The 22828-nt window shown below is 37.4% G+C and overlaps 1 protein-coding gene across 4 annotated transcripts in view; it reads left to right on the plus strand.

The window, feature by feature from the left end:
• The window catches only part of LOC134804720 (maternal protein pumilio), a 362073-nt gene that overhangs the window by 325283 nt on the left and 13962 nt on the right, over positions 1-22828 (plus strand). For all 4 annotated transcript variants that reach the window (XM_063777883.1, XM_063777885.1, XM_063777884.1 and 1 more), the window contains 5 exons: positions 1291-1388; positions 6779-6998; positions 7207-7375; positions 12756-12914; positions 13180-13374. In XM_063777883.1, coding sequence (XP_063633953.1) covers positions 1291-1388; positions 6779-6998; positions 7207-7375; positions 12756-12914; positions 13180-13374 — 841 coding nt within the window. The remainder of the gene's footprint in view (positions 1-1290; positions 1389-6778; positions 6999-7206; positions 7376-12755; positions 12915-13179; positions 13375-22828) is intronic.

A 22828-nucleotide genomic window follows, 5' to 3' on the forward strand; every position in this document is an offset into this window, starting at 1 on the left:
CTTTTTTTAGGGCTCCGTACCCAAAGGGTAAAAACGGGACCCTATTACTAAGACTCCGCTGTCCGTCTGTCCGTCCGGCCGTCCGTCTGTCGGTCTGTCACCAGACTGTAACTCGAGAACCGTGATAGCTAGACAGTTGAAATTTTAACAGATGATGTATTTCTGTTGCCGCCTTCGAGCAACACCGGCTTCCGACACATCGGAAGGGAGGGGCCCAAGCGATATCTCACCGTACAAATCTTTCTGCCATTTTTCGCGGGGGGAAAGGTGCACACAGTCGCACTTCTCACACACTTACATACAAAATCCAATCTGTAATGACGACACAAATACATAGAAAATGACACACGTCAAAGACAAATCTTGCAAACCTCGATCTCTTTTTGTGTACGGATGAGTGACAAGTGTCACAACACCCACACTAACACATTTTCGTTGAAGTATGTTATTGTATTCTGAGAGATGAGAAGTCAGATTTGTCGCTCGACCGATCCGCAATTTGTACTGAGCGAGCAAAATCGATAAATCCAACAATTACATGAGACTAAAATATAATAATTGTGTTTGAATGTAATTAAACGTATGATATGTAAAAAAAAATATTACATGTGAAATGTAACACTTTCTTTTTGTAAATTTGATGTCCCCGACCTCTTTTTATAACAAAAAACCGAGCAAACAGGCATTTTTGTGCAGCAGTGTTCACGCGCGCGTCTGGACTCGGTCTAGTGAAAAATCCAAGTGCAACTTGTTTTATTAGCCGCGCAAGATTAGATTGACGCGCTAATCTTGTACCTCGGCAGAGGGGAAATAGTGCGAATGCCGCCTCCCTTCCGTGTTGCTCGAAGGTTGCCGCTATAACAACAAATACTAAAAACAGAATATAATAAATATTTAAGTGGGGCTCCCATACAACAAACGTGATTTTTTTTTTTGCTGTATTTTTGCGTAATGATACGGAGCCCTTCGTGTGCGAGTCCGACTCGCACTTGGCCGGTTTTTAGTACATTAATTACGATATATGACTGACCCACAGTGGTTACGGTACGGCAATTCGTGAGGCTTGACTGCTGTAGAGACATAATTATCTCCAAGAATATAAATAAACGAGTTTGAGTTAAAATTTGACTAATTGGCACATGAATCTACCTAATTTTATTAGAAATCAATGTGGAAATAGCCTTAATAACTAATGTGGGTGGTATATAGACTCCAAAAGCCGACAAATTGATGTTTTTATAGGTACATTGACAATGATATATTTATTTACCGTATTTAATATATTTTCAGAGCGGTAAGCAGTTTAGCACAGGGACTTACGTCAAATGCAATGTTTGGTTCCTCGTCGTCATTGCTAAGCAAGCTAAGCGGAGTCGGCACTATATCAGGTAAATATTTCACCATATTGGTAGGTATTACCCGTTTCTTCCGCGATTACCCCTAGGAGTAAAGTTGAACACGTCAAAACTTGGCCATGTATTACAACATTTTCACAGATAAGAAATTTGCTGTAACAAAACAGTTATCGTAATGTGGGCCATTATTTACGGATTTTGAAGGCATCATAGAGGGTTTATGATGTGTGTAGATAAATATTAATTAAGGCTAATAGTGCGTATTCATATGACACTATATAAGGGGGTAAATATTTATCATTCATAATCATCACTTAAAAGTCAATTCTACCAGCCGACACGAGGAAACGACTTTTAACCCTTTTCCAGGCCACCAATCTACAAGGTTTCTCAAAAAATCCAAATATACAGGGCGATCGGGAGTCGGGGTGGAGGCTCCGGGTCTTCGGCCCTCCGCCGGGGTCGGCCTTCGGCCTCCTGGCCTGAAGCTCGCCCTTCGGGCTCGCTTAACCTACTTGGAAGTTTGACTTTGCCCGTGTCCGCCGCCATTTTGGATTTTTCCAAAATTTTTTTTGTCGTGGTAATCTTGGGCCCCAGGCTCGCCGCATGTCAAATCTCAGCGCGCTCGGACCAACTTGAAAAAAATAAAAAAAAAGTCGGCCATTTTGATTTTTTTTTAAATGTACATAGTTTGTTTTGTCTCGGGGCCCTCTATGATATTTGGTCGAGCACCTCCCACCTATCACGCATCGTTTAAAAGTTGCTATACAAACAAATACTACTCGCGATTACATAAAGAATATTGACCAGGTTCGAATCCCGGTTATGTATGATAGATAAAAAAAAATTGAATGCCATTATTATTAAATCTAAAATCGAAGCCATGGTTCCTAAGAACAGATTTCGCTGTCTCTCATAGTTTCTGACTTCTCCATACTAACCCATTTGGATTGATCACCCTGTATTTCAATTAATCCAGCTTTCATGATCCATTTGAATACAAGTCACATTTCCCGAAAATGCAATCTAGTTTGAACCTTAAATCGGAATGCTAAAGTTGGAATTCTGTTGGCGCGTATGTGGTGGTTAAACCATACTAAGGGTTAAAATTAGTATCAAGCTACTTTGTCACACTTGTGCATAAAATGCAAGATTCTTGTCAGTTTTTAATTAATAAAGCGAGCGTTTACCAGCTGGTGTGGTGTGTGGTGAAAAAGTATTTACTGTTATGTAAAAGTAAATCGGAAAAAATAAACTATGCAAATATGACAGAACTGTAACTTTCCGAGTATTATTATGAAAGATTTGTCTCTGTCGTGATATCGAACCGGCAACTGCAATAACCCGAACTTATATTAGGAACTCGAACACACTCAAAATCCAATGCTCAGCTATTAGGCCTTTCATATCGAACACTAAAAACCAACCACCACTACGAAGCGTTCAAAATGAACAATTCTAACCAAAAAAATGTCCTTGTACCTATTACAAAGCATGTTTACATTACAAGGCATTCACCTTGTAAATAAGGGACAAACCATTCATTTTAAGATAATATACGACATAAATATTAATACTTTAAATAGGTACTGTCACGGTATTTGAATGTTTGTCACTTTTTGTCGATTCTATGTAATGGCATTAAGGTTCAAAAGTTAAAAATCATCAAATTCCGTGACTGTAGGTAGAGTTAGACCAAGAAAAGTCTGTAGCGATTTTGATAGCCCACGCACGGCAAGTATTATTTATACGTCATAATTTCATAGAAGTTTGACGTTTAAAATAACACTTGCACTGCGACGGGCTATCAAAATCGCTGCATACTTTTCTTGGGCTAACTCTACATGGTTTTTCCTTTCAAACTACTCTCTAACCATTGTAAGAACTAAACATAGCAAATTTGCGAAAAATGCAGTTTACCCATTTTTATAATTTTTAAGGTATGTGAGTAAACAGTCTACATATGTCATTGCTTTTCGAAAATTTACCAGATTCCGGGGTCGAAAATTTACCAAATCTTAAAATTTCACTATACTGGGCAAAATTGCCCATCTTTGCAGAGATATCTCGGTTAGTATTAAACCTATAGAGCAGATTAGTCTCAAATTGGAGATGTTTTAGGTAGTTTACTCGTAGTTTGCTTTTAGACTTTTTTGATTAAATAACGCACTGTTGCATTGAGAAATTGAAAAACTCGAAAACTTCGCGGTTTATCGAGTGGTGCAAAGTAGGCACAGGTATTTCGAAGCTGTAAACTAGGAAAATACGTTACTGGTAGTAGTCCTAACAACACTTAGAGGATATAACCAATTAATTACTCCGAGTAACAACATACAAAAAAATCAGAACTAGCTGTTAGTTTGCGGTTTTTGCGATTTCTAGTGTGAAGGGAAGGGGCCCACTGATTAACAGTCCGCCGGACGGTATCGGCCTGTCAGTTGTTCGGAACTGTCTAAATTTTGTTCTAACTGACAGGCCGATACCGTCCGGCGGACTGTTAATCAGTGGGCCCCTTTAGATAAGACGTGTATGTTTGAGAAATAGTTATTTACGATACAAGTGCGGAGAAGAGGAAATTACCTATTCGCACGTGTATCGTACAACGTTTTACAATACATATGGCCCTTTAAACTTTTGACATCGCACAAAAAGTGCTACTTTACGCACTAGTGCGGGAAAATAGGACCATATGTTTTGTAAAGATTATTTGAATGTTGCCGTTTTGAGGCAAAATATTTTCATAGCCGTAAGAAAAAGTTCAGGCAACTCCAGGAAGCTTGTTATTGATACTTAATTTCGTGTTGAACTTGTGGACCATATCGTCGGGTGACAAGCAAAAGTCACTAAGTACCTACTATCAAAAAATTAAAGTAACAATGCACTTTATTACACTTGTAACACGGTTTATTGTCCAATAATTTCAATGGTGTTAGTTAGTGACTTTTGCTTGTCACCCGACGATATAATATAATATATACCTAATAGTTTGACTTTTAATACAGTAAATTTGTCGCCTGAAAGTACGGGGTTCGTTTGCGTTAAATCCGGTAGTTCAGATTTTTTGCAGACTTATTAGTTAGTATTTACTTATTTACTAATTAACCTACAACTAAAAAGGAACTGAACAACATACAGGGGGTCCAGACAAAACCACCAGTTGCCTCCATACTCCGTTGCCTATTCGATTGTCGTATCTATCGGATAATACGTTCAGAATGTTCAGATACTTTTTTTTCTTTTTTTGTTTATGACCTTGGAGTTGGCCCAATGAAAAATTCAAGTTTGTGACCTCAAGCGCCGAACGCAACTTTGTCAAAAATCGAAGTAAACCCGAAAATTTCAGATTTTTTTTTTTATTTGGGAGATTATAACCCTAAAGGACTAGTTCTGATAGTACTTTCTCATGACGGTTTTAAAGTAGACTAAATTTGCTACAATACGAGACTAAAATTGTCTCTGTAGATCTAATAGTTTCCGAGATAAAGCCTTTTATAAAATTTATAATTTCTCCAGACGTTATCTACTCGTAGTTTGTATCGTCTTTCAATCGTTAAGTCATCAATCAAAAAGGGGTGCGTCTTGTAATATATACCAACATTTGATATAATCTAATTTTAATATCATTCACAACATATAACACACGTTAGGGCTACCAACAATAAATATATGTTTATAACATATAGGGTAGAAATTCTCTAACATCGTATATATTAATACATAATAATATTATGTATTAATACATAATAATATTATGTGTACATAATAATATAATGTTTGTAGTGGCTAATTATTTTTTATATAACATTCATAACTTTTAGTCATAATTACAAATAAATATATTTGAAATATCTTATATATATATTATAACCAGAGATCGGACAGATTGGCGTCATTGCTCGCAATAATGTGGACATGGCTCCAAATTTGATTAAATAATTAATCATTTAATTTTTTTTTTACCTGAGATATAATTTTGTTCCCTAGTCAATAAATAGCACTTAAATAATTTGAATATATTTTTGACATAAAAAATGAGTACTTACAGAAAATTTTAAAAATATGCTGATTATTTTCTTTAATAAATTTACATTATAAGAAATCTTTGTGTTATTTATTGATTAGGAATCAAAATTAAACCTCAGGTAAGAAATTAATTAAATGATTAATTATTTAATCAATTTTGGAGTCATGTCTACATTATTGCGAGCAATGACGCAAATTTGTCCGATCTCTGATTATAACATAATAATTACATACATGAGAGAAATATCTTCCAAATTATACATATGATCATACATGTAACAAAGTAAATTAATATCTTCTGCCGGTTGTTCTCTAGTACTAAAGCAGGTCTCCGTTAGGTACGACGACGAGCGAAGCGAGGAGGAGTGTTAGGTTGAACTGCGAACAAACAGCGCGCGAGCCGAGCGAGCGAAGCGAGCGTGCCGCGGCATCGGTCGGCCAAGCGCCAGAACGAAATTGGTCCATGGTTTAATAACTTAACAGAATTTATTATTTATTTATGTTCTTAGATCTATTAACTGATATAGTTTTTGATCGTTCGACTATATAAGTTTTATGAAATTTAACTGTTATACAACATGAAATTATCTACATTGAATGTTATTTAAAAACAAATGTGCCATTTTAACATTATACAATTCGGGTTTTATACAATGCAAACCTTATATTATTCAAAATTATACAAAGTGAGCGTATATCTTGTGAATTTTATATTAATAATTGGTATATATTAAATTACTTACCCATTAAAAAGTCATCTGCGTTGAGCGTTCCGTTTTAGGCGGTTTTCACACTACGATACTCCTATTGTTTACGCATTCGTTTGCGGCACTGGTCTGAAAACGACTAGGAAATCTTCTTCACACTAGCGCCGTAGGATATAGTTATTTGTACAACAAGAGATCAAAGTTTGATATTTCTTCGAGTGCTTATTTTGAGTCCCGTGCAAGCGAAAGATTCTATAATAGATTCACGAGCGTAGCGAGTGAATCTAATTTAGAATCTTGAGCGTAGTAAGGGATTCAAAAGCGCACGAGATGTAAATAACTTTGATCTCGAGTAGTACACAAAATTTTTCACCCTAAGCAGTGAGAACATACCTAGAGGGACAGAGATAATAGAACCCAAGTATATCGAACTTGTATTAGACCCCGCATGTTGAAATGACATTTGACTATAAAGGTCACTTGAATGTCATTTTGTCTCACTCAGTGAGCAAAATCGCATTTTGCTCACTGAGTGAAACACGCTCAGTGAGCAAAATGCGATTTTGCTCACTGAGTGAGACAAAATGACTCAGTGAGCAAAATCGCATTTTGCTCACTGTTTTTAAGAAGCAAAGTACCCTTGTTCGAGCTGCTGAGGTGAAAAAGAAATTTCAATGCATTTTTTCCTAACAGAACTAGTGGGTGGCGGTGTTGGTGTGGGCGTTGGCGGTGTGGGTGGCGTGAGCGGCGTGGGAGTCGGCGGTGTATCAGTGGGCGCTCTGGTTGCGGACAAACCGCCCGCCGGCCGCTCTCGCCTTCTCGAAGACTTCCGAAACAATCGATTTCCTAATTTGCAATTACGGGATCTCGCTAATCACATTGTGGAGTTCTCACAAGACCAGCACGGTTCTAGGTAATTAGCTTCCCACTGTGACTAAGATCACTGATTCACTGCTAACCATTGGCTTTCATATAATATATCCTGTACGTTTTTATTAGAACATACGCCTGGTTACATTTTCTAAATAACGAAATTATTCGGCGTCAGCTCTTGTATAGCGCTATACGCTAGGTAATTTCATGTATGATAAAAATGTTGTTTTTTTTGTTCCTTATTGCAGATTCATTCAACAAAAATTAGAAAGGGCAACAGTTCAGGAAAAACAGATGGTGTTCAATGAAATCATTGGAGCTGCTTACAGCCTCATGACTGACGTATTTGGAAATTATGTAATACAAAAATTCTTCGAGTTCGGGACAACAGAACAGAAAACGACTTTAGCACAAAAGGTTCGAACATTTCTCTTTTCATATTCTTTAATTCATTTACATATTCGCGCGCGGTTTTTTTAACGAATGCGGAGGTACAGAAATGGACGAACGGAGACCGACTAGACGAACGGAGAATCGGACGAATGGTGCAGAATAGGGGATATTACTGCAATGTTCTGCCGCCAGAGTGCAGCACTACCGACTCAGTAAATTCATAGACTAACTTATACATACTGTGCCTTAAACTGTTTTTTGACAAGTTTTCACAGACAAGAAAATATGACATTGATGCATCAAGGCGGTTTGTTAACAAAGGCCTACCGGTAAACGCGAAAATCGAAATGTAGTTATCTGCCTCTTTATCGCTCGAATATGCAAGAGTGATAGAGAGATTAGATAACGAAATTTCGATTTTCTTGTTTCGCGGTAGGCCATGTGTCAATGTGGTTTGTTTACTGTATTTGCCACAAAGGTGCCACCTACGCAGAGCTTTGCCTAATATTCCCTATTGATTCAGAAATGCATAACATTTTGCAATTTTTATGTAAACAAATATTTTAGTATAAACATGTCACTATCACGCTTTATAGCTAAACAATGACTAGGGAATGCAAATCGGTTATTTTTTGTATGGAAATAACCGCGGTTTCGGTTAATAACCGATAATTTCCATACAAAAAATAACCGAAAATAACCGATTTGCATTCCCTAACAATGACTCACTTTCAGATTATCTATTTTCAGTACCTCCGCATTCGTTAAAAAATGAAATTAGTATTTTTTCTACTCGTCGACTGTAATGGTTGAATTAAGACTTTTCATTTGCATACTTTTCACTATGAGGTTCTGAATCAACTTAATATTCATACATAATTCATAAGCAAACGCTGTAGTCAATTACACATACAGATGAAACAAAATAATAACTAAATTCCCTTCTTCTTTATTTTAAACGGATATTTAAACTTCACTTATCGTAATTTTTTTTAACCTAGTGGCAAAGACATATGTAACTTCGTATAAGTTGAATAAAGTCTAAGGAAAAAACGTGCCTCGGAAATCAAGAAAAAGTCATTCTCGGATAGATGGCGCACCCACCTTTCGTATTTAACAATTTTAACACTTAGATGGGCGTTTTCAGAAATAAATATTGAAAACCTGATTCTTTCACATCTGGACGTTCTTGGGCTCATTCTACTCAGAATCGACAGCATTCTCCATCCCACCATTAAAAAAAGATGTCCCAAAATGTCCATTCCATTACGTCACGTTTTAGTATGAAAAAATATTTCACTTGTACGTGGGCCATACTGAAAGTTTCTGGATTCTGATATATGAAACGACTTATTTTTTCTAAGTGGCCAATCCAGGAATTTTCAGTATGCCCGAAGTATGTGCGTGACGTAGTGGAATATACAATTTTCATACAAATTTTTGGGACATTTTATTTTATCATCAGAATTGAATATGCTAGTGATTCTGAGTTGAAAGAACCCAAAAACACCGGGATCTGTGAGAATCGGGTTTTCGATATTTATTTCTGAAAACGCCCAGATATCGGCGAATGAACATGGGTCAAAATGATATAAAAATAATAAAATCATTTATCCATATATATACAGTTTTTTGATAATTTTATACGTTTTCTTTTGAGTTTTAGTCGTGTGTTGATAGATGGCAGTAAATTTACTGTAACTACAAAATTTACTATGACAGGACTCCTCTATACTATCTATTCTTTTTGCTAGTGGTCATATAAAATAGGCTTTGTGTAAACTTTATCATCGACCCCGAAATAATAGGTACTAAAAATAATATACATTTACAAACGAAACTGGAGGCGATCACTAGTATCAGGGAAAAGTATCGATAATTTAATTTATCGATATAGGAACTCCCTAGTTGTCAATAAATTCTGCCCCATAGAATCCGATGTCTACACATAATGAATTTGACCAAACACGTGCTGCCGCGGTCAAGAGGACGAAACAAAATAGCTCAAATTAATTATTTATTTTAGGTTGTACAGTATAAACAATTGCTTCATAATTCAGACGTTCATGTGTCCGTAATATATATATCAACATTGATTAGAACCAGATGAAAGAAATACAATTGTGTACCCACTATAATTGTAATTTACTATCTTACCTATTATATCCAATCGAAGCTTTACATCTAAAAACCCATGTAATCCAGAAGAAATAAACTTTTTTATAAGACAATCTTCGTCTCAGAGTGTACTAGTATTCCGTCCTACAAGTCAGGTAAAATAATTAAAACCAAGCTGGAAAGTAGGCAATAGCTGTAGCACCTAAATCACCACTACTACAATGTTTCATTGTTATCATCATCTGTCATTGCTGACGGTTCGCTACAGCAATGAGTATCATTTAAAACATAGAAATCAATAAAAGGTCTTTTTTGGGTCAACTTTTTCCTTCAAAAATAAAATTAGGTTATTAATAGGACCAATTTCTTGTTTAAAAAAAAAACGGGTTGCACTCCGGGAGTGCCTACAGAAGTAAAAACTCAATGACTAGTCCAAAATGTCTGCAGCACTATGTATAATTGACCCATCCTCCTTTCTATTGAAAAACTTTAGTTCCGAAATTGCTGGTCAGTGAGCTTGTTTAAAATTCGAAATTCAAAATTGTAGCGTTAATTGTTTAAAATTCGAATAGAAATTGTAAAGTTACCTTGCAGACCTCGCATCTAAATATATTTGGTCATGATATTTTGAGTTTTATTCACCAGTACTAGAGTTCACTTTTATTAGCGATTTCATCAAGATGTAGCTTTATTGAATTATATTTGAGTGATATAAAGTTAGAATGTAACTGTTAGATCCTCGTATTTCAACCCGTACAAGATTAGAACCTTTTTCATGTAATGTCATTGAGTTTTTCTTTATTGATTTAAATGCCATCTAAATGAGTGGCCATCTAAACCTTACGGTCACGTGATCGCCTTACGATGTCATTTTTAGGGTTCCGTACCCAAAAGGAAAATGGGACCCTATTACTAAGACTTCGCTGTCCGTCCGTCCGTCCGTCCGTCCGTCCGTCCGTCCGTCCATCTGTCTGTCTGTCACCAGGCTGTATCTCACGAACCGTGATAGCTAGACAGTTGAAGTTTTCACAGATGATGTATTTCTGTTGCCGCTATAACAACAAATACTAAAAACAGAATAAAATAAAGATTTAAATGGGGCTTCCATACAACAAACGTGATTTTTGACCAAAGTTAACACTTTCGCAACCAGGCAAAATTTCAAACAATACCCCAGAAACCGACAGTACTCGCTAGTCGGGCAACGACGTGCAACTCAATGCCGCACGCCGCGAACCCGCTAGTCGGGCAAGCGGCGGACGCTCAGGGCTGTGCCAAGTAACTTTCGTATAAGTACGTGGATAAAATTAAATCTGCTGTCTCATCTGTTTAGGCTCCCCGTTTTGTTCTTCTCCTAATTCTAACTCCTATTGATACATACCCGTGTATGCAATTTCACGTAACCAACTAATAAGAATTTTTATTTTGTAATCGCATTAGGTAAAGTAAATAAAAATACAAAGTGAAGTAATAAAATATAATAATCAACTATACCAACTTTTCGACCACATAATAATCAGAAGACTTACAATTTTTTCTGTTAGTGGCAGTGGCAGCCCTGAGGTAGTGAAGATGCAATGCTTGCCCGCCTGTCGGGCACTTCGGCCTCGCGTGTAGGTTTATAGCTCTTGCCCGACTAGCGGGTATGCCGGCATCTGAGTAAAGTTTACGAGTGCCCAAGAGTCGGGTACGCGGTGTCGAATGTGTTAAGCAACGTCGGGCGTGGTCAGTACTTGGATGGGTGACCGTTTTTTTTTTGCATTTTTTTCCGTTTTTCTTTTCATTATGGTACGGAACCCTTCGTGCGCGAGTCCGACTCGCACTTGCCCGGTTTTTTTTCCCCACATCAAAAAGTGCCCAGCGCCGCTAAAGAAGTTTTCACTTCAAAAAAAGAAATGTCAAAACCATTCAATTCATTTTTTTTTACAATTATCCATTCAGTTCACGCTTAAGGCGTTTTTTACTTTTGTAGCTGTTCGTGGTTTTATTTAGCAAAAACGCTTCTAAGTTTAGATTCGGTTTGATGCAAATAACAGAAAAATACCTCTTAAAAGTGATAAAAAAAGTAAAAAAGGCGGGATCTGAAAATACTTACTGAACTGAATTGGATAGTGTAAATTGTGTTTGACTAAAAATTCGAGAAACACGTAACGCGTTCTCGAGAACGCTCGCTATAAAAATGAGTTCTTCTACTGAAGAAAATGATATTCTTACGCTGACGCCTACCGAAATTCAAGAGACAGCAGAGGCAGTGGCTAGTAATTTGCTACCAGAGAAATCGCGGGCTAGTACTTATAGTAGTAGTAGTAGTAATCACTTTATTGTACACAACACAGGTTTACATAATATTTACAGAAATAAAGGTACAAAGGCGAACTTATCCCTGTAAGGGATCTCTTCCAGCTAACCTTCGAGTAGATGAGGGGAGAATTCAAAATAGATAGACAAACTTACGGAATGCACAGTAACATTTTAAAAGTAAACTAACCAAAACGTCCAAAAGTAAATAAAATACATAAATAATATTATAAAATAAAATACATGCTACATACATAAATACTAAACATATATTACATATAATATAATTATATATATATATATATATATATATATATATATATATATACACAAGTGTCAACAAAAAAAATAAACATCAGTACTTAACCAAACCAAAATATAGTTATGCAAATGTTTTCTTATTTCCTCGCAGTAGTCGTGAAAAGCACTATGTAATGCCTCGGCCGGAAACGCTAAAGATGGACTCGTATTATTTGAGGGTCTCCACTAACGTGTCGGTCCTCAAACGCACTCGTCCATGTTTTAGCGGTTTTCCGTCCTCTCCTACAATGTACTATTTCTACTACGAAACCTAAATAATTAAACAAAATTAGCTAAGTATATCAGTAGATAAAACGAGTAGAAAGACATCAACGCACTTCTTATTCATTAAATAGTAGTACGTTGATGTGGGACACGTAATTGGTCGAATTCATTAGTTCACTACATTTGACTAAAGCGTTTCGTAAGAAATCATTCATTATAGTTGAGTCGTGAACCCATAGTGAAAAGTATGCGATTACAGTTTGGTATACGAAGTCTTAATTTAACCATAACCATTTAAGTCGACTAGTAGAAGAAAAAATATTTTTCGCGCAGCGTGTCGAAAGGGCACTTTTGTTAACCTTACAGAAGTAATACGTTGACTAGCACATTAAAAATTGAGTGTTTGTCATAATTGACATTGGCAGGCAATGTGTATGTCCGTTAATGAACATTGGGTACGCAGGTGCGCGGGCATGTGTTAGCGCTGGCGCTGCAGATGTACGGGTGCCGGGTGATCCAGAAGGCGCTCGAGTCCATTCCTGCCGAGCAACAGCAGGAGGTCGTGCGTGAACTCGACGGACACGTTCTAAAATGCGTCAAAGACCAGAACGGAAACCATGTTGTAAGTCGTTTAACCTCTAATACCTATAAATGGACATGTATTATATCAATTTATTGTTCTTATATCTGCTGCTTTAATGACTTGTTGACCTACAATGAATTTGCATAAGCGATTTTATCGCGAATATTGTTTTAACCATGCGAATGTGCTGCTCTGCGAACTGCTGTTATTCTAATAACGATTTATACGATTAGACATCCGAATGCGTGTTCGATGGCTACAACGGGCACGTTAGGTCAATAGTGCTTATTGTACTTGTGTTCAGGTACAGAAGTGCATCGAGTGCGTGGAGCCGACGGCGCTGCAGTTTATCATCAACGCGTTCTCAGGGCAGGTGTATGCGCTGTCTACACATCCATACGGCTGCCGAGTCATCCAGCGCATCCTCGAGCACTGCACGCCCGAGCAGACCGCTCCTGTGCTGTCGGAGCTGCACGCTCACACCGACCAGCTTATCCAGGTTCGTGCCCTCCTTATACCACCCCCAACAATCACTGCCTCGACATTCACTTTCCTATTGTAAGGAATTTGTATTCCGTTTTATTCCTTACAATTTGTAGGGTGCTCCTTTTACGAGCGTTCCATGATACGGGCCCGGGCGTCATCCTTTCTGTGTACTCTTTTCGTTGAGTCCGTTGTCGATTGAAAATTTATAAATATATGTAACTAATAAAAATTAGGTTCTCATGTAATAATTATACAAATTGTAGAAAAACAAAACGAAGAAGTAATAAAAATGTAACGTACGTGTGTAGCGTGTTACACACAGGTTATAGGCCCTCTGTTGCGGAGTAGCAGAACTTCTGTGTTTGTAGCTCAACTATGCGACGCTTTACTCTGTCTCCCTTATTGATAAAACTTTACGGGCCTGATTTAGTTAAGTTGTTTGGCTTATTATTAACCGGACAACTAAAATATTAAACAGGAACTTTCACTGGGCTTATAATAATATAATTTGGCTGTGCATTAATATTTTAGCACCAATAAATTTATATTAGCCTCAAATTTAAGCATCATATTATTAAAAAACTGGCAGCAAAATCAAGCCACCCAAAAAAATTATAGGGAACTTGAATTGATAGGTTGGCGTCTAAAATAATAAGTTGGCAACTAATATTGTAAAGCGATCATAAAATTTGGTTGTTTATATATTTTGTACATATACAGAATACCTAAGATACCTATATACATAAGCTTTAAATACTCCATTTTTAAATAATTTAAATTTAAACATATGCATACCTACTACTTTAAATTGACAAATTTCCTAATCCACAAAACACCACAAATTTATTTACCAATAATACCCTACTATACTTATAGTCGAAATTCCTAATCATGAAACACCTAATGGCCATTATACCATTAGGTCTTTAAATTTTTAATTACTAATTTTAATAGTTACCACTGTGTTCTGACAGAGTCAAAAGATAGGTGCGACGACGAGCGAAGCGAGGAGGAGCGTGTTAGGTTGACCGTGTAGAGACCAAACAAAATATTTTAAAAGAACTTCATCTTTAAATTAATAGATAGCCGTTTTCTTTTTAAAATGTGCTTCATAAATAGTCGCCAATATAATAATTCAGTTGCCAAATAAATATTTGGTACCTGCCTAAAAATAAACAAAAGCTGTAACGGCATTAAAATACAACTCATATTGATATATTTTAAGGCTCCGTTTTTGTTGCCAAACTATTAATTTTAGTACCCATTTCTATTATTTTAAATTACCCAAATTCAATTAATTAGTTGACCGGTTAAATACGTGCCATTATGTTTTAGCCCTTTCTTACAAATACATAAGCCAAAATGACAGATAAAGACAAACGATTATTAGCTAATTGAGGTTTGTAGCGCTTTTATGAATAAGGGGGTGTATCTTTAGGTATATAAATAAAAGTAAACAAATAATTTGTACATTTTCGGGTAGTTATTACATTTATTGGTTAATCAACCAAATACAAATTCGCCTGGATCTGTCACTGAACGACCTGACTTTAACCTACATTGTTTGATCATGTAATGTTTTCATCTACCCTCAACTGACTTAAGGAGCCATATGAGGGTAGATTTTGTTTACTTTTATTTAAAGCCTGACAACAGTTTATTTAACCCTGAGATAGTGTCGCTGCAAACAGCTTACGTATGGCAATAATGTGCGTACGTCATGTATAGTCGGGGTAGTGGGCATTGGCTTCATGTTGATACTCGTATAATGTCAGAAACATTGCTTACAGAGAATTCGGTTCTTTCAATTTACCTATTCGTCAAAATCTGATTCTAAATATTCAATATTAATATATTCTTCGTTTTCTGACTCTGACGAAGTCTGATTTTCATCAGATGTTGTGTCGCTTTCAGGACCACCAACCTCGATTATAAAACGTTCAGTCTCCAATTCGATTATAGGATTCTTATCGTCGATGTACATAAACCTTAAATGAAATATTAAAGTTTAAACCAAACAACTAACCAGTTCAATAAAACCGCTCTATAAAATGTCAATACCGGTCATGTCAACAACCAACTTCAAAACATTGTTTATTGGAATGCTATGTAATCCTTCGTCTTTTTTAAGCTGTAAGTATTTGATTGCATTCACTACAATTTTTTCGCATCTTTGGTAAATTTTTTTGGCATTTTTGTAATAAAACCGTTTATATTTGAATATATTCGTAGATATTTTCCGTTTGTTTACATCGGTGACATTCGATGACATCCAACGTTCGTTGTCAAAGAGTACTTGTTGCCAGTAAAAGAAATTAGTACCATTGAAAATCCGCAAAATGGCGAGGGTCAAATAAACTGTTGTCAGGCTTTAAATAAATTATAAATAAATAAATATTATAGGACATTCTTACACAGATTGACTAATTCCCACAGTAAGCTCAAGAATGCTTGTGTTGTGGGTACTCAGACAACGATATATATAATATACCTAATACATAAATACTTACATAAATACACAGAAAACAACCATGACTCAGGAACAAATATCTGTGTCGTCACACAAATAAATGCCCTTACTGGGATTCGAACCCATGACCATCAGCTTCACAGGTAGGGTCACTACGCTACTCTCTAGGCCAGACCAGTCGTCATACCTAAAGATACAGACTATAGATGGGACTATCTGTAAAAATAAAAATCGTAGATGCAATTTCCACATACTTTCCTTTACTGTAAAGTTCAAATTATTGTAATGGGCGAGGGCTCATAATCTATTTAAAAATAAGAAAATATGGCCAATCATCCGCTCAGTTATTGCGTCTATTATCTTATCTTTTAAATAACATTTTCTCAAAAATGGACGGCAAAGTCGACTTTGCCGTTTAAAAAATAGGTTGCGAAGCGCGTAGTTTATGGTCAGGTAAAAATTAAAAAGTTAAAAACATTGCAGTCTCGATTTTGGGACTGCAATGTTGCATACAAATTCCATTATTTGTCGAGTTCCAAACTTTTTAAAAGTTGAAATGGCCATATCAAATGAAGGCACAGGCCCATTAAACAGCCAAACAGATGATTAGCACCGCGACTATTTAGCTGTCTCAAATAGGTTGGCGTATTTTCGGCAGAAAAATACACTTCTATTTTTTTATTAAAAAAATAAAAAGGCAGCAAAGCTAATTTTTTCAATTGTTTCTACTTTTTTCTGTGAAAATATATACGTAAGAAAGTTGCTTTTGTAAAATATTTCTATGATATTTATATTTCTTGCACCATTTTTGAGAAAAGCACTATATATGACTCGGCTGGAAGGCTACTTGCTGGCTTCGGATTCAATTAAACGGACTCCCAAGGTCGTCCGTTTAAAACGAATCCTCAGCCTGCAAGTAGCTACTTCCGAGCCTCGACAATAATGTACTATTTCACGCCACTGTTCGGAAATGTGGCAATAGATGTTCTAAAACCAAGCTGGAAAGTAGGCATTAGCTGTAGCACCTGAACCACCACTACTACAATGTTTCATTGTTATCATCATCTGTCAATGGTGACGGTTCGCTACAGCAATGAGTATCATTTAAAACATAAAAATCAATAAAAGGTCTTTTTTGGCGCAACATTTTCCTTCAAAAATAAAATTAGGTTATTTATAGAACCAATTTCTTGTTTAAAAAAAAAGAAATGTCAAAACCATTCAGTTCATTTTTTTTAACAATTATCCATTCAGTTCACGCTTAAGGCGTTTTTTACTTTTGTAGCTGTTTGTGGTTTTTTTTTAGCAAAAACGCTTCTAAGTTTAGAGTGGGTATGAAGCAAATAACAGAAAAACGCCTCTTAAAAGTGATAAAAAGTAAAAACCGGGCAAGTGCGAGTCGGACTCGCGCACGAAGGGTTCCGTACCATAATGCAAAAAAAAAACAAAAAAAAGAAACAAAAAAAACGGTCACCCATCCAAGTACTGACCACTCCCGACGTTGCTTAACTTTGGTCAAAAATCACGTTTGCTGTATGGGAGCCCCATTTAAATCTTTATTTTATTCTGTTTTTAGTATTTGTTGTTATAGCGGCAACAGAAATACATCATCTGTGAAAATTTCAACTGTCTAGCTATCACGGTTCGTGAGATACAGCCTGGTGACAGACGGACGGACGGACGGACGGACGGACGGACGGACGGACGGACAGCTAAGTCTTAGTAATAGGGTCCCGTTTTACCCTTTGGGTACGGAACCCTAAAAAGGCGGGATATGAAAATACTTACTGAATTGGATACTGTAAATTGTGTTTGACTAAAAATACAAGAAACATGACGTATCTACGCTCGCTATAAAAATGAGTTCTTCTAGTGAAGAAAATGATATTCTTACGCTGACGCCTACCGAAATTCAAGAGACAGCACAGGCAGTGGCTAGTAATTTGCTACCAGAGAAATCGCGGGCTAGTACTTATAGTTATGTAATGCCTCGGCCGGAAACGCTAAAGATGGACTCGTATTATTTTTATTATGTAGTTTGATATCCACACATTATTAAAAAATAAGTGCTGCTTGAAAATCCTCATTCATTTAAAAGATATACCATATCATTCGTGGCCAGATTTTTTCGTGTCCATACTTTAAATTTTTGAAATGGTCTTTTCACTAGCTTTCATTTGGTACCTATATGGGTCCCTATATGGGTACGTCGTCGTCCTATAGTAAGAAAAAAACTATTCCTCCCTCCCTTTTTTCATTAGCGGGCGCCATGTCCATATATTTGGCACGCCCTACAGCCCAAATAGTGTAGTAAATAAAGGTAGTGGACCCCGCAGTAATTCCTCTGCCAGAAAAAACTTTACAATATGATAAAGTATCAAAAAATAAAATGTATTGTATAAATATCCAAAGAATAATAATCCATTTTGAGAGCAAAAATCAACGCGCACTTTGTTGCAAACAATATTCTGGCTTCCGCTCAAAATGGATGTAGAGTTGGGTCCCGTGGTACTAAAGAGCTCCTCCTCATAGACATGACCATCTGCCATCAAATCCGGAGGAACAAGGGGGCCCTCTCAGCCGCTTGGATTGACTACAAGAAGGCCTATGATTCGGTGCCCCATTCATGGTTGGGGAGGGTCTTACAGCTGTATAAAGTTGATGCAGCTTTGAGAGCCTTCCTAAGCACGTGTATGAGGCAGTGGACCACAGTCCTTCGTCAACCAGGAGGCGGGGATGACCGCCCTGGCCCGCAGGATTTTATAAGGATTGAGCGAGGAATCTTTCAGGGCGACAGTCTGAGTCCCCTGTGGTTCTGCCTAGCTCTGAATCCCCTCAGCACCTTACTGAAGGATTTGGGACTAGGTTGCCGGCTTCAGAGAGAGGGTGAAGTCATTTCTCACCTTCTGTACATGGATGACCTCAAATTATTTGCACCAAATAGCCAAGACTTGTTGGAGCTACTGAAAACCACCGAAGTCTTCAGTAATGCCATCAACATGGAATTTGGTGTCGATAAATGTGCGGTTATGCATGTACAGCGGGGGAGGGCTGTAAATTCAACAAATTTACAACTCTCTGAGACAATGTCTTTCAGATCTATCTCTGAATCAGAAACCTATAAATACCTTGGTATGTCACAGTCGTTGGGTATTGAGGATGAGGGTATTAGACGGTCGGTGAAGGAGCGCTTTTTCAGTCGGCTCACAAAAGTCCTAAACAGTCTTTTGTCAGGAGGCAACAAAGTGCGCACCTTCAACGCCTGGGTAATGCCCCTACTCACATACTCCTTTGGCATACTAAGGTGGACTCAGACCGAGCTGGACGCCCTGGATCGGAGGGTCCGATCACTGCTCACCACACATCGCATGCTACACCCACGCTCGTCAGTTATGAGATTGTACATCCCACGGAAGTGTGGCGGCCGAGGCTTCCTAAACGCCAAGGATCTCCACAACCGCGAGGTGTACAATCTCAGGAATTATTTCCTTAACAACGAGTGTGGGATGCATCGTGATGTGGTGGCAGTAGACAGGAACCTCACGCCGCTCTCCTTGGCAAACGAGAACTGGCGCAAACCTGTGGTACTAAGTACTGCGGATCGCAAGGCGGCATGGGAGAGTAAGGTGCTACACGGGCGGTTCTACAAGGCCCTCACGGGACCCGATGTGGACCTGCTCGCGTCGGTGAACTGGTTACGATTCGGGGACCTCTTCGGAGAAACCGAGGGTTTTGCCTGTGCAATTGCGGACGAAGTAATGATGACTGAACAACTATCGGAAATATATCCTGAAGGACGGTACGGTCGACATTTGTCGGGCATGCCGCCGTCCCGGAGAGACACTCAGGCATATCATTTCCGGTTGTTCTCATCTTGCTAACGGCGAGTACTTGCACAGACATAATCTCGTAGCCAGGATTATTCACCAGCAACTTGCTCTTCTATACGGCCTTGTGGACCGCGAAGTACCGTACTACAAGTACTTACCTGCGCCTGTTCTCGAGAATGGTCGTGCCACGCTCTATTGGGATCGATCTATCATCACTGACAGGAATATTGTAGCCAATAAGCCTGACATCGTAATAATAGATCGATCGCAACGTCGGGCCGTGCTCGTTGACATCACCATCCCCCATGATGAGAATCTCGTGAAAGCCGAGAAGGACAAGTTCAGTAAGTACCTAGACTTGGCTCACGAGATAACCGCCATGTGGGATGTTGATTCGACGATAATTGTCCCGATAGTCGTTTCAGTGAACGGTCTAATAGCGAAGAGTCTCGACCAACATCTTGAGAGACTCTCGCTAGGTGGTTGGATCAAGGGCCAGATGCAGAAGGCGGTGATCTTGGACAGGGCGCGGATAGTCCGCCAGTTCCTCTCTCTGCGGCCCTGACCACCGGTAGCTTGGGCCTTGCCCCGCTGCTCTCGGCACCCTAGGTTAGGTTTTTTATAAAGTGTTTATATGTATTTTTTATCGTTTTGTGTTTGTATATTTTACTTTTATATTCATATTATAAATAACCTAACTTAAGACGAAAAATAAATAAAGAGAATAGTATTTAAGTAAATACCTAAAGTCTTAAATCGTTAATATCTTTTTACGGAAAAATGCTCCGTTCAAACTTTCGTCTTCACCGGACATATTCATGTAACGTATTGCAACAATATATGAAATTAAAAAAAAATATCCCAGCAGAAATACCAAATAACTTATTTGGTAAAATAATTTTGGACGGAGGAATTACTCGGGTAAATATCTAAACAGATTTGTATTTTTACGTATACATACCTAACTTAGGAGTGTTTTTAGGGTTCCGTACCTCAAAAGGAAAAAACGGAACCCTTATAGGATCACTCGTGCGTCTGTCTGTCTGTTTGTCACAGCCTATTTTCTCGGAAACTACTGGACCAATTAAGTTGAAATTTGGTACACATATGTAAATTAGTAACCCAAAGATGGACATTTTTTTTTCCGTTAAGGTGTAATTGTGGATGTGATAAGGAACTAGTGATTTGTAATTGTGTTATTTGTAATTGTTTGTTTGTACCTGATTGTTATATGTACCTTTGGTATGTATATGTTAATGTTAAGTTTCATGGCGCATTGGATCTGTCTGTAAAATAAATAAAATAAATAATTTTAAAATACATAGGTTCGAAGTTATTTAAGAAAATACAAATAGCCAAAAAATGACTATTCCCCCCTGTATCTCCGAAACTACTGGGTCTAAAATTTTGAAAACAATACACAAAATAGTTCTTTACCTATAGATGACAGGAAAACCTATTAGAAATGTGCAGTCAAGCGTGAGTCGAAATTATGTACGGAACCCTAGAAACGCGAGTCAGACTCGCACTTGGCCGGTTTTTTTTGGATATTTATATGTCAGTTTCGGCTCATAGTATACAATAACCAAGCAAAATGTCATCGACTTTAATGCATGGGTCTCCTACAACAACTTGCTTCGTTTCCTACACTTAAACGGCTGCACGGTTTTCGACATATAGTAGACCGGCCAGCGAAAAAAAAGTCTTACAAATCGATTTTCGCTCATGTCGTCTTGGATATGATGGGTGAATATGGTATCGATGCATTCAGTGTAATCAAAGAGAATAGATATACTGGGTCAAGCAGATCTTGTCATTAGAAAAAGGCGGCAAATTTGAAAAATGTAGGCGCGTAAGGATATCGTCTCATAGAAAATTTGAATTTCGCGCCTTTTTCTACTGACAAGATTTGCTTGACCATCTATAGTATAGAGGGGTCCTGTCATAGTACATTATGTAGTCACAGTAAATTTACTGCCATCTATTGACACACGACTAAAACTCAAAATGAAAACGTATAAACATATCATAAAAACCGGGCAAGTGCGAGTCGGACTCGCGCACGAAGGGTTCCGTACCATAATGCAAAAAAAAAACAAAAAAAAAAAGCAAAAAAAAAAACGGTCACCCATCCAAATACTGACCACTCCCGACGTTGCTTAACTTTGGTCAAAAATCACGTTTGTTGTATGGGAGCCCCATTTAAATCTTTATTTTATTCTGTTTTTAGTATTTGTTATTATAGCGGCAACAGAAATACATCATCTGTGAAAATTTCAACTGTCTAGCTATCACGGTTCGTGAGATACAGCCTGGTGACAGACGGTAAATAAATATAAATAAAGCCTGACAACAGTTTATTTGACCCTCGCCATTTTGCGGATTTTCAATGGTACTAATTTCTTTTACTGGCAACAAGTACTCTTTGACAACGAACGTTGGATGTCATTGAATGTCACCGATGTAAACAAACGGAAAATATCTACGAATATATTCAAATATAAGCAGTTTTATTACAAAAATGCCAAAAAAATTTACCAAAGATGTGAAAAAATTGTAGTGAATGCAATCAAATACTTACAGCTTAAAAAAGACGAAGGATTACATAGCATTCCAATAAACAATGTTTTGAAGTTGGTTGTTGACATGACCGGTATTGACATTTTATAGTGCGGTTTTATTGAACTGGTTAGTTGTTTGGTTTAAACTTTAATATTTCATTTAAGGTTTATGTAGATCGACGATAAAAATCCTATAATCGAATTGGAGACTGAACGTTTTATAATCGAGGTTGGTGGTCCTGTAAGCGACACAACATCTGATGAAAATCAGACTTCGTCAGAGTCAGAAAACGAAGAATATATTAATATTGAATATTTAGAATCAGATTTTGACGAATAGGTAAATTGAAAGAACCGAATTCTCTGTAAGCAATGTTTTGACATTATACGAGTATCAACATGAAGCCAATGCCCACTACCCCGACTATACATGACGTACGCACATTATTGCCATACGTAAGCTGTTTGCAGCGACACTATCTCAGGGTTAAATAAACTGTTGTCAGGCTATAAATGATTTTATTATTTTTATATCACTTTGACCCTTGTTCATTCACTGATATCTATGTGTTAAAATTGTTAAATATGAAACGGTGTCGTCACGCC

This window comes from Cydia splendana, chromosome Z (assembly GCF_910591565.1).
Source record: "Cydia splendana chromosome Z, ilCydSple1.2, whole genome shotgun sequence".
Classification (NCBI taxonomy): domain Eukaryota; kingdom Metazoa; phylum Arthropoda; class Insecta; order Lepidoptera; family Tortricidae; genus Cydia; species Cydia splendana.